Consider the following 11,280-nt stretch of genomic DNA (forward strand, 5'->3'; position numbering starts at 1 on the left):
AGTCCCTCCCCAGCCTTCCTGTAGGTTCCCCATAGCTATTGGAAGGCAGCTATTAGGTACCCCCCGACTTCAGCAAGAGTCGTCCTTGTGGCCAAGCTAACTCTGCTGTTCCGAGCACACGTCTCTCTTTTAAATCTCTGCTGAATTTCCCTTCCCAGGGCCGGGCTCGTGACTCAGCCTGGTTAAACCCAGTCAGTGCAGACGGTGTTGGAGCTTGCTACGGACCTGCGGGCATCTGGAAGCTGTGGGTGGAATGAAATCCAGTGATCTGGGACGGAGCCTCTAAGGGCCAGGCCAAAAATTTGACAAAGCTGACGTCTCGCTGCCCTCAGAAAGTTTGAGTGGTGGTTCAGTTCTTAAGGTCAGCTCAGGACTGGGAAGAGGGAGACTGTGGTCACATAGAAGTAACCGTAGATCCCCCACACTTGGCATAAGGACCTACCCAAAAGAGTCGCTTTTTATGGAAATTGGAGATTGCTGGAGAGTGTCTGGCCTGCCAGTCAGCTGACAAACAAAATGCAGGTGACTCACGTGAAGAAAAGATTTCCAAGTAACTTGGGGGGAAAAAAGCTGATTTTTCTTACCAGAGAATTTGCTTTCCATTTTTTATATTCATCACTGCCCTTCATAATTTGGGAATACAACTTCAGGAGCTGCAGGACTGGCAAAGGTCCTGGAAGTCTCCAAAGAGCAACCTCTTGTTTTCCCTTCCGAGAGCAGAGGTTTGGGTAGCACAGACCATAAGCCTGAAGCTTATGCGTGTTCATCAGGTAAATTAGTGGAAAAGATAATAAAATTATAATTAGATACAAACTTTTGGTTAAATATGACACTTCAGTGGGGCTTTTGTAAAGGGAAGTCGCACTTCAAAAAACTCTTGACCTAATTGACAGCTTTGTAGAAGCAATGTCTGCCAAACGCCGTTGAATAGCGATGCCAGATTTGAGCTGAGGGAGTGCCTGAACTGTGAGCTCTTGCAGAAATGTCCCAGTAAAAGTTCATTTCATGCTTTCTCTGTTTTGACCCTCTTCCGTAAGCACCGAGGGCTGCCCGCTGGCAGGGATAGAGCTCGGGCCTTTTGCACCGACTCGCTGTGGCCGTTCTTGTGTTCACGTGCTGCAAGTGGTCTTATTTAGGAAAGAAAGAAATCAAAAGACCAATTGCAGATGAGCGTTTGCCGTACTGTGCTCACCACCTCTGTGTCGTGCTCTTTTTTTTATTTTATTTTCCTACTCTCCTTAGCTCTCTGTGCAGGTGGGCCGGCACAGCGCAGTAGCTCCAGGTCCTGGCTTGTCTCTGTCGATGCAGAGGGTGGTGTTTCGGGCTGCCCGCTGCAGCCTGACCTTTCTCGCAAAAAAAGAGTCGACCCTTAATCCGTTAAGCGCCCTCGCTGGGTGGTCGTGGCTCACCTGCCGTGATGACAGTAAGGGGCTCTCAGCACATACGAGCACGTCTGACTCTGTCGTTTGCTCCTCAAATGAAATAAAACATCAGAAGACCGATTTTTAATTTTGGCACTGCGCATTTAACGCTGTCATAAATTAAGGGCAACAAATTTTACGCCGATAAGTAACAGTAATAAGTGTTTCTTTCCTAGGTGTGCCTTGCGATAGCTCATTATTCTCAGCCAACAGATCTTCAGCTTCTCTTTGCATTTGAGTACGTTGGCGAAATATATCATAATCCAGGTAAGCATGAAGGCATTTTGATTGGTTCTTTTTTTTTCCTATTTCATAATATGTAATTTTAGTAAGACTTCTGTCTAGAAGCAGTGGCAAAAAGCACTTGAGGCTTTCTCCAGGGATAGTAAAATTGGCTTGTCTTGCACCCAGCCTCTTACTTTGGGTTCTAAGTTATTCCTTGCAATAGACATTAACGCTCGAAATCGAAAGAAATGTCTTTCCTGCCTGAAGCAAACCAAAACTATCTATGTCAGCATGAATACTCCTATTTTTCAATTCACGCTTCGATCCTCCTGTCGTGTGTCTCTGTCGGTACTGTAGGTACCCAGCTAATCTCCCATCAGGCAGGCTTGTTCACCTGCCCTTCTCTTGGGAATAAGTTTCTCTTCTGGTGGTATTGCAGGAGGATTTGTGCAACTTGGGACTCCATACCTTCTTTCCTAGAGGCTTACTAGGCAGTTCTTCCCACTCAAAACCTCCACCACCCCTGCTGAGTTGGAGCACACCCTCTCTGCTCAAGGCCAATCTCCAACTGAACCTTGTCAGTTAGGTAAGCCTGAAAAAGATGCCTTTGGAACTTCATTTCTAGTGTGATGCTGTGCGGTCACTGCTAGTGTTCCCCAGCCAGTACACAGCTGAGAGCCATCCCTTCTAGCATGACAAGCCTCCAGGCACCCAAAGTGCCGTGGACGTAGCTCTGTGGTACTGGAGTGTTTCACTCAGCAGCCAGCGCTAGACACCACCCATCTGCCTGTTACAAAATGGGAATGGTGTGGAACGATGAGCTCAGGCCTTCGGATTTGTGCCAAAATGCCTATTTTAAACGCGGGTGTCTGCACAACTGCCCGGTGCACGCTCAAAACTGTGCACGTGACTGCGTTGCACCCATAATGGCACGTGGAATTTCTCACCTGATCGAACTCGGGCGGTTATGAAGGTCCATGTACTTTAGCGTTACGAAGTACTAGGGAGAAAGCCAATTTTCAGATAAAATTACAATAAAATTTTGAAGCGGAGTGTGAGCGAAATGTTAGTTTGTCACGAAGTTGCCTTTACTCGGTCCTTAAAATACCCTTTGCTGTGTGGAAAAATACCTAGTGGAAGAAATAACGTAAGGTGGGTAAAAAAATGTTCCTCTGGAGCAGCAGAGCAGAATGGCAAAGAGAGTTGTTCTGCTGAGCTGCAGTTGCTGGAGAAAAGAGTTTGAAATACTTTTGGTTTGCGTTGTTTGGTTGGGGTTTTTGGTGAAGCCCAGTGTTTGTAGTGTAGATCTCGGGCTTTGCTCTTACAGTTCCAGGACCGTGCTTTATTAGTCTCTGTCCCTGCTAGTCCCAGAAAGATAAAAGTCGGAATATTGTCTTTATGCTTCTTGAGGAACATAAAGAGCCTGCTTTGCTCTCCTGTAGATGTGCGTCATTTTTTCTCAGGCTGTATTGATATATTCTGCCACTGAAGAGTAAAATTTTAACTTTTTTTTTTTTTGTAATTACCCTATTTCTCTGTATTCCGTCTTTGAACAACTACTTTATTCTGATTTCAGTCCAGTTTTCTTCCAAAAAACCGTAATAGTCTGAGCACTAGCACAAGAATGAAGGCGGTGGGTGGATGGAGACGGCAGTTGAGCAGAGTTTGGCTCTGCTTGGTTTGGGCAGGTCTTCTCGGACTCCTGCTAAACCCGGGAGCTTCCGAGGGGGAGGTGGTAGGATTGAGTCTCAGTTTATTCCGCTTTCATTTAAAATTTACTCTCTAAGTGTCAGGAAACAAAAGGTCGTCTCCTTTGACGTGGCGGGCTGCCCCCTTGGCACCTAAAGAATGACCAGCAAAGGAGCTTCTCCCGTGCTCGTAGCAGACGAGCCCATCTTGCTCCCCAGCCACAAAACAGCTGGCTGGGTTTTTGTGTGGATATAAGTGTATATATATGTATTTATAAAAGCTTTTTTTTTTTTTTTACCTGCCCTTTGGTTTACGTTATTTGCTATTAATACAGCAGTCATTTAAAACTGCTGAAATTACCTAATTTTTATTTTGCTTTATTCCTAACATACCTAATTAAAGGGCAGCCTATAAAGAGTTCATGGTTTTAAAAATGCCGCTAACGTCGACACGATGAAGAGAGAATCTTGTGACCAAAGATAACATTTGTTCCTGAGCATTAGTATGTCTTCCTTTCTATCAAGCAGCACAACTGCAGATTTTATGTTGCTCCTGTGTTGAAATTACAGCAAAAAATACCTTTATATCTTCATGCCTCACCAAGCTATCATTAAATCACTCACCTGTTGTCATAGAAAAATAGGTTACGTTAGTCCTGATGCTGGCGGCTCGTTGTTGTAATTAGGGAGGCAAAGAGTTTGATTATTTTTCCCCCCTCTTTGTTTTTTAAATGTGCATTGATGAATTTTCTTTTCCTAGCAAAGAAGGTGAATGGAATAGACCCGGGAGGTGGTGGTGGTGGCAGCGGCAGTGCCAGTGGTCAGCAGACACCTTTGTTTGAAACTTACTCTGATTGGGATAGAGAAATCAAAAGGACAGGTGCCTCCGAGTGGCGAGTTTGTTCAGTCAATGAAGGTTATATGATATCTACTTGGTAAGTTTCTCTCGCACCACAAATAGCAGAAAACCAGGCGGTTGCGCTCTCTCTCCCTCTCTCCTCTACCGACGTCCCCATCCTGCCTCACTGCGCGCTTCACCTCTTACGTGCGCCCTCGGCTGAACGACCCCGCGAGCGTTGTCACGAAAGGAAACCTCCTGTTCTGGCACCTGTTGCTTTCGTGCTTTTGTACGTGCCGCTGAGTCGTGCCTGTTGCCAAAGAGCCGCAGCCGCGCTGTACGAAAGCTCGTGCCGGGCGGCCGGGCGGTGCTGGGCTATCGAGGGCTGTACCGGTATGGTTTACCAGAGCTGCGACGGGACAGAAGCTGGTGTGATACCTAAGGAAAAGTAACCTTTTGTATCATTTTTTTTTCTTCCCCAAGCCTTCCAGAATATTTTGTGGTTCCATCTTCCTTAGCAGATCAAGACCTTAAGCTATACTCCTACTCTTTTATCGGGAGACGAATGCCAGTAAGTGCAGTGTTTATTCTGTCGCTGTTGCCAACGGTTGTCTAATATCAATCTTAAAGATGCGTACACTGTGTGTATCTATTTTTTTATGTACCTATGTATCTATTTTTTTTATGTACATGTCTATTTTGGTCTTACGGCTGCGCACAACACTTGTTATCTTTAAGATAACAACATAGTGTTGTGTTATCTTAGAGATAACTTTAGGATAACAGCATTAAGAAAAAAAAAAGTCTGTGGAATAACACTGACCTGCATTATTTTGTTGATTCTTTTCTGTTCTCTTTTTTTTCCCCTGCATATTAGTTATGGTCCTGGAATCACCCTAATGGGAGTGCCCTTGTTAGAATGGCCAACATTAAAGATGTCTTGCAACAAAGGAGAATTGACCAAAGGTAAAGGAGGAGTTACGTTATTCTTTAATCGGGCTACGCTGTGTGTAGCGCAGAGCAGCAGCTGCTACTGGGGAGGACACTTGCTTCATAACGTTGCAGCTTTTGAGAAACTGTTCTCTGAATATAGTTCTGCCAGAATTTCTGTTCAGGGTCCACTTCCGTTTTGAATACTGAATAATTCTTCAAATTTCAAGGGCTGCTTATTTTTTAGGGGGGTAGTCACTGAGATGAGAGAATTTAGGGATAAAAGGATCAGGCTTCATCTTTTCTGTCGCTGTTACTGCATTACAGCTTAACGTCGGTGGAGATTTCCCCACCTGCTTCAGCAAGACACAGGGAAAGTTATTTATTTATGGCAGCAGGAAATAGGGTTCTGTAGATGTAGTGCCACAAGGCACGTGATATTTCTGCAAAATATTTGTTGTTCACTGTACATGATGAAAGCTGAAGGCATTTAGGCGCTTGCCTAAGTAGTTTACCAGCTTGTGGTATTTTTTGTTCTTTGGTTTAATTTGTAGGGCGACTTTTCATAGTAGTAGAAACGATTGCATCTGAGTTTTATTTGAAACCCCGGTTCTAAAAACTTTGTGTATGCGCTGTTTATTCAGCGTGGATACATCTTTCCAAAAAATTGTGAAAGATAAAAATTGAGTAGAGCTATTTAACCATAGATCAGCCTCAGGTTTGCCTTTCCCAAGCATGTTGTTTTAATGATCCAGTGGTTCCACGTCTTTGTTCTGTAACTGGCAGATACCAGAAATATTGGCGTCGATAGCTTTGTTGCACAAGCGATATATCCCCTGCACATGAACTAGAAAAGTTTTGTGTGTTTTTTTTAAATAAGGTGCGTGTTTTATGTGGCTTTAGTTTGCAGTTAATGACTGTGACACGTCTCTTGAAAGACTGTCCCTGTCTTCTCCAATAATAAAACGGCCGATCCTTTTTCTTAGGATTTGCAACGCTATAACTCGAAGCCATCCCCTGAGAAGTGACGTTTACAAATCCGATCTGGACAAGTGTCTCCCCACCATCCAGGAAATCCAGGCTGCACATATCAAACTCAAGCAGCTGTGTGTTAATGGTGCGCTGGCCCGCCCTTTCGCAGCAGCTCTGTTCTTCAACTAGAACAGATGCTGACAGCGCTGGCTAACAGGAATAGTTGCCTGAAGTTGTTCTGCAGTGTAATCGCTTTCCTTGTTGCAGAGCCTTTCGAGGAAACCGAAGAGAAGTGGCTGTCCTCCCTGGAAAATACTCGCTGGTTAGAGTATATTAGGTTTGTACCATTAATAAAATTACAGTTGATGATTTGTGAAAAACTTTCACCAGTCAGAATAAGCAGTGAAGGAGCTGGAGGACTCTGTTTTGAGTTCGGTGAATACAGATATCCAAATGGCTTTTATCTTCTGGAGTGTGAACCCGTTACCTTAACGGCTGCATCGCTTTCTTTTCCTGTCTAGATCGTTTCTGAAGCATTCTGCTGAGCTTGTGTATATGATGGAGTGTAAGCACGTTTCTGTAGTTCTACAAGGTAATACAACCATATTGCGGTGGTACGGTAATGTCAATAAAAGCATTTACGTAAAATTGACTGTAATCTTTATACCTCAACTCTACTGCTTCTAAATATTTGAGGCATTTGAGGAGCTAGAAAGGGAAATAATTTTATGTGTCTGTAACGTACGTGGCGTCAAAGCACTATTCCACTTTGACTCTTTGTGCTTTTTATTGTGATAAAGGTATGATAGAATCAAAAGTTCAGGGTGAACTGTACGGCGTTAATTGGGCTCAGGCCTGCACAAGCAGTAACAGTTTTATTCAGAGATCTTACATAAGTATTTCCCTAATATTGGCTGCTGCTGGGTAAGCGTTAACAGGTATTCTGGGGGGAAAAAAGGCACTGAGGAACTTGCTCCTCTCGAGATCAGCAATGTTGTTTCTGTAATTTTGAGAAGACCCGTTGAGCTGGTCCCTCACACCATCCCCACAGAATGGCCTTCCAGAAACTGCTTCAGGGTGGAAAATAGGTTGAAAATTTCCAGCAGAGCGAACACCCTCCTCAGCACATCTGGGCTTCGTTACCAGATGTCAGGGTGTACGTTTTGTTCTTGATGAATGCGTTGTGCTGGATACTGCAGGAATCTTTTCTGTAGTAGGAGTCTCAGTCAAGAAAAAAAAATACAATTACAGCAGCAACAAGCTTGTTTTAGAAGTCAAACGCAATGCCTTGTGGCCACTTTTTGGCTCTCTGAGATGTGCTTCTGTGCATATATACCTCACATACTTCATCCATTCCGTTTGTTACAGAGGAAGAGGGACGGGACCTGAGCTGCCTTGCTGCTTCTCTCATTCAAATCATGCTGGACCCCTATTTTCGAACAATTGTTGGATTTCAAAGCTTAATACAGAAGGAATGGGTCATGGCAGGATATCAGTTTTTAGATAGGTGTAACCACTTAAAGAGATCTGACAAAGAGGTAAAATTGAATTGTATGTATTGTAAGTGTCTGCTTAATATCGGCCGGAACGGAAATCTAAATCACACGGAAATCTAAAATAATTTGTAAAGCTTTCAGTGTTTTTTAATGCTTTCAAATCTCATGAAACTGATGCCCGCGAAAATGAGTCTGTGTCCAGGGTAGAGATGATTTCCTTCATCCGCTGTCATTAGGTGAGAATCAGGAAAACCCCAGGTGCAGTCAGTCACCGCTGGGTGGGGCAGAGTGCTTGAGTATTTCCAGCTCAACTTATCTGGCCTCTTTGTTGCAAATTAGAGACTTTTAATTGCAGCTGGAAAAAGGGAGGACCCTAGGTTAGCAGCCTTTTTCAGGGACAATACTCAGGAGAGAGTGGAGCCAACAGATAAACCGAGGACTAAACCAAGTGCGAAACAGAGAAAATCCATGAAGGGTTAAAGAACCTGAAATACCAAGGGGAAAGTAATAAGCAAGCAGATCTTTTGACCCTAGGAAAGGATATGCAGAATAAAAAAACTGGGAATAGGAAATTATTTCTAAAGCTTTATATAAATGATAGTTTATACTTTTGCCATTCATGGACCGCTCTGGAAAGCGCAGTGAGAACTTAACGTGGCTGAATCCTAAGCTCTCCGGTCATTTCAGACAAGAAGGAAGCATATACGTGGCAAAAATAAGGGCAAGTAGTGAGGAAGGCCCATATAGGCACTGATTTGGAAATGACGAGTTTGCCCTGTTGAGGAATGTGCCAGAGCTAAAAACCCTGGTGGAGCACTAACTGCAAAGAGATTGCTATGACGTGGGAAAAGCTGCTGTGAAATCTAATAATTCTCTGTTTCTTTTCCAGTCTCCTTTGTTCCTGATGTTTCTTGACTGTGTTTGGCAGCTGCTGGAACAGTACCCAGCAGCCTTCGAGTTTTCTGAAACGTACTTGACCGTTTTGCACGACAGCGCGCGCATCTCCCTGTTTGGCACTTTCCTTTTCAACTGTCCTCACCAGCGAGTAAAGGAGAGCACTGTGAGTGTGAGACTTCAGCATCCCCTTCTGCAAGTGACGTCCTCTTAACTAAATGGTGTTCCTTCCTGGTTTTCAAAATGTCACGCTCTGATTCGGGTGAAATATTGAGCGTCCCAGATGAGTGTGATCGGAATATCCTTTCAGGTGGTCTTTGCACAGACTAACTAGTCACAAAGACAGCCTAAGGAATTTGTTTTTTACTTTTTTCTAGAAAAGCATAGTTATTGCGCAGTATTATTTGTACTTTTCTAGGAGACAGATTTATGTCTGGAGCTGATGGGTAGTAAATAGATTGACAGGCAGTAAATAGAATTTCACGCTTCGGGCAAACTTTGAAATCTCTTGACGTAATTGTTTCAATAGTTGAAAAAGTTGGAAAAGGCCGTGGAAAGGTCAAACAGTAACACACAAGGAAGGTATGCAGAAAACCGAACGCTTAAGCTCCAGTTTTCAAAAATAGATTTATCAGAGCTGTGTGTAGAAAACATTTGAAGGCTGATAGAACTTACTCTGTTAAATATTTTCCCTTCTAAGTTGTAGGTGGCTACCTTACAAAGGAGCAGAGCATTGACCAGCCGTTAGTGTATTGTTAAAATAGCAGTTTGGGGGGTTTAAGAGTAAACAAACGAACAATTTAATAGGATTGAAAAGTAATTTTTGCTAAGGAAGCATTAGTCCTGCCTCTGCGTTGCACAACTTAAAGCCAGGGTACGTCAGTGGTCTCCAGTGTGCAGCCACCTGTAAGCTGTGCCCCTGCTCTTCTCTGCCCAGGACCTGGTTTCTAATTAGGATTTGTTAATAAGCCTGTTTGCTTGGATTTTGAATATGCCTGACCATTAACTTCTTGCAGGAATTTGCCATAAGCAAAAACATTCAGCTGGGTGATGAGAAAGGCCTCAGGTTTCCTTGCGTTTGGGACTGGTCCCTTCAGTTTACGAGCCGGGATCGCCTGCTCTTCCACAACCCGCTGTATGTTGGGAAGAGCGCACCGTACGTGCAAAACGGAGCAGTGAAAACTTTTAAACGCTCAAAGGTAACTGTGGTGATGTCTGTCTGCGAATGGACTGCTGCTGTGCTTAACCAGAAGGTGTTAGCGCTTAAAAATCGAGTTATATACACTCAGCTTAGCAATAGGAGTGTTCATTCTCTTCACTTCCCAACCTAAAAAATGATTTTCTGTAGAAGATACAAATCCCTGAGCCTTGTTTCAGGACATTTGCTGATATGGCCAAGCTCACGGCCAACCTTTGCATTACTTCACTTGTGGAAAAATGATTCCCCCGCCCAGGGTTGTTGGTTTTTTTTCAGCTGATACCGATTAATTCAATCATTCCTTGTTTTAGAAAGTCTAGAAAACCCACGTAGTTCTCTGTAATGGCTGCGCCATTTGCCCTGTGAGCCCTGCGGTAGTGACTCAGCTCAAAGCCCTTTAAGAGTCCTGTCGTTTCCCTGGCTGATGCATCCCAGCAGCTCAGGGAAATCTGCTGTTCAAATGAACTGGAAAAATTACCAGTATTTATTTTCTGCAGAAAAACTACAGCTCCACCTTGCGAGGTGCCCCACCAGCATTAAAAAATGGAATCATCAGTGAGCAAGAGTTCCTTCCAAGAAGAAACTCCCTGATACTGAAACTGAAACCGGACTTGTTACAGCAAACAGAGAGTCAGAGTAACACCATGGAGCAGTACTTCAGAGACTGGTTTGCAAAGCCTGCCGATTTGCACGGCGTGATTCTGCCCCGGACCTCCGGAACACAGATCAAACTGTGGAAACTGTGCTACTTCCGCTGGGTTCCCGAGGCCCAGATCAATCACGGCGGCTTCATCACTGCTTTTCGTAAAGTCTCCTTGCTGGTGGATGAAGTAGACGCGTTGAACCGGAATCTTCGGCAGTGCAAAAGCAACTCTTCTTCCCTGCAAGGCAGCTGCTCGGAACTGGATCAAAGCAGGATGTACTTCAGAGCAAACGGTTTAAGTGACACCTCGGGGGCCCCAGACTTTCTCTCCTCTTCCTTCCCATTTTCTCCCGTAGGGAACCTGTGCAGGCGGAGCATTCTGGGAACACCTTTAAGCAAATTTCTAAGTGGTGCCAAAATCTGGCTATCCACCGAGACGCTGGCGAATGAAGACTAAGATACGATGTGGTGGTTTCAAGTTTTGGGGGGAGAATACAGCAGATCACTTTGTCTTTTCTAACTTAACACTGCTAAATGCGGCATTAAAAGCTGTAATGATTTTTATATACAAACATTACGTAAGTTTTGCACAAATATTTAAAAGCAAAGCGAGTCATGCTTCAAATCGCACAATTTTGTCTGCGGTAGTTTTCATCTGCCTGGGCTTCTGGTCCCTAATTCCCTCCGTTTGATTGTGGTTTGGCTCATTATATGCCGTGGAGCATTTCATTAGCTAAGGGAGAGGCTTGGTGTGCTCATTAATATGGGTTCTGCTTGAAGTAGCTTTTTTTTTTCCCCCAGATAGTGACTGAAGTGACTCTTGTGTCCAAACTTGGTGCAGTGGACACGGGCCGACAGCCGAAATCTGGGAACAGTTTTATCAGATTGCCTCTTCAGGAAGCATACTTATACACCTACATACGTACATACATACACACATACATACATATATACATACATACTCACTCGTGTTCT

The 11,280-nt window shown here is 44.1% G+C and overlaps 1 protein-coding gene across 1 annotated transcript; it reads left to right on the forward strand.

The window, feature by feature from the left end:
• Nucleotides 1–1,597: 1,597 nt before the first annotated feature.
• MTMR10 (myotubularin related protein 10) lies at nt 1,598–10,989 on the forward strand (the record flags this gene model as incomplete). The annotated part of the gene is made up of 11 exons (XM_009871851.1): nt 1,598–1,688; nt 4,095–4,269; nt 4,656–4,743; nt 5,050–5,138; nt 6,089–6,219; nt 6,342–6,411; nt 6,596–6,666; nt 7,443–7,612; nt 8,460–8,630; nt 9,481–9,663; nt 10,160–10,989. Coding segments are annotated over 11 exons (1,842 nt in total), but the record flags the coding sequence as incomplete, so codon positions are not given.
• Between the last annotated feature and the right edge of the window lie 291 nt (nt 10,990–11,280).

The sequence above is a fragment of the Apaloderma vittatum genome, unplaced genomic scaffold, assembly GCF_000703405.1.
Source record: "Apaloderma vittatum isolate BGI_N311 unplaced genomic scaffold, ASM70340v1 scaffold24956, whole genome shotgun sequence".
Lineage (NCBI taxonomy): Eukaryota > Metazoa > Chordata > Aves > Trogoniformes > Trogonidae > Apaloderma > Apaloderma vittatum.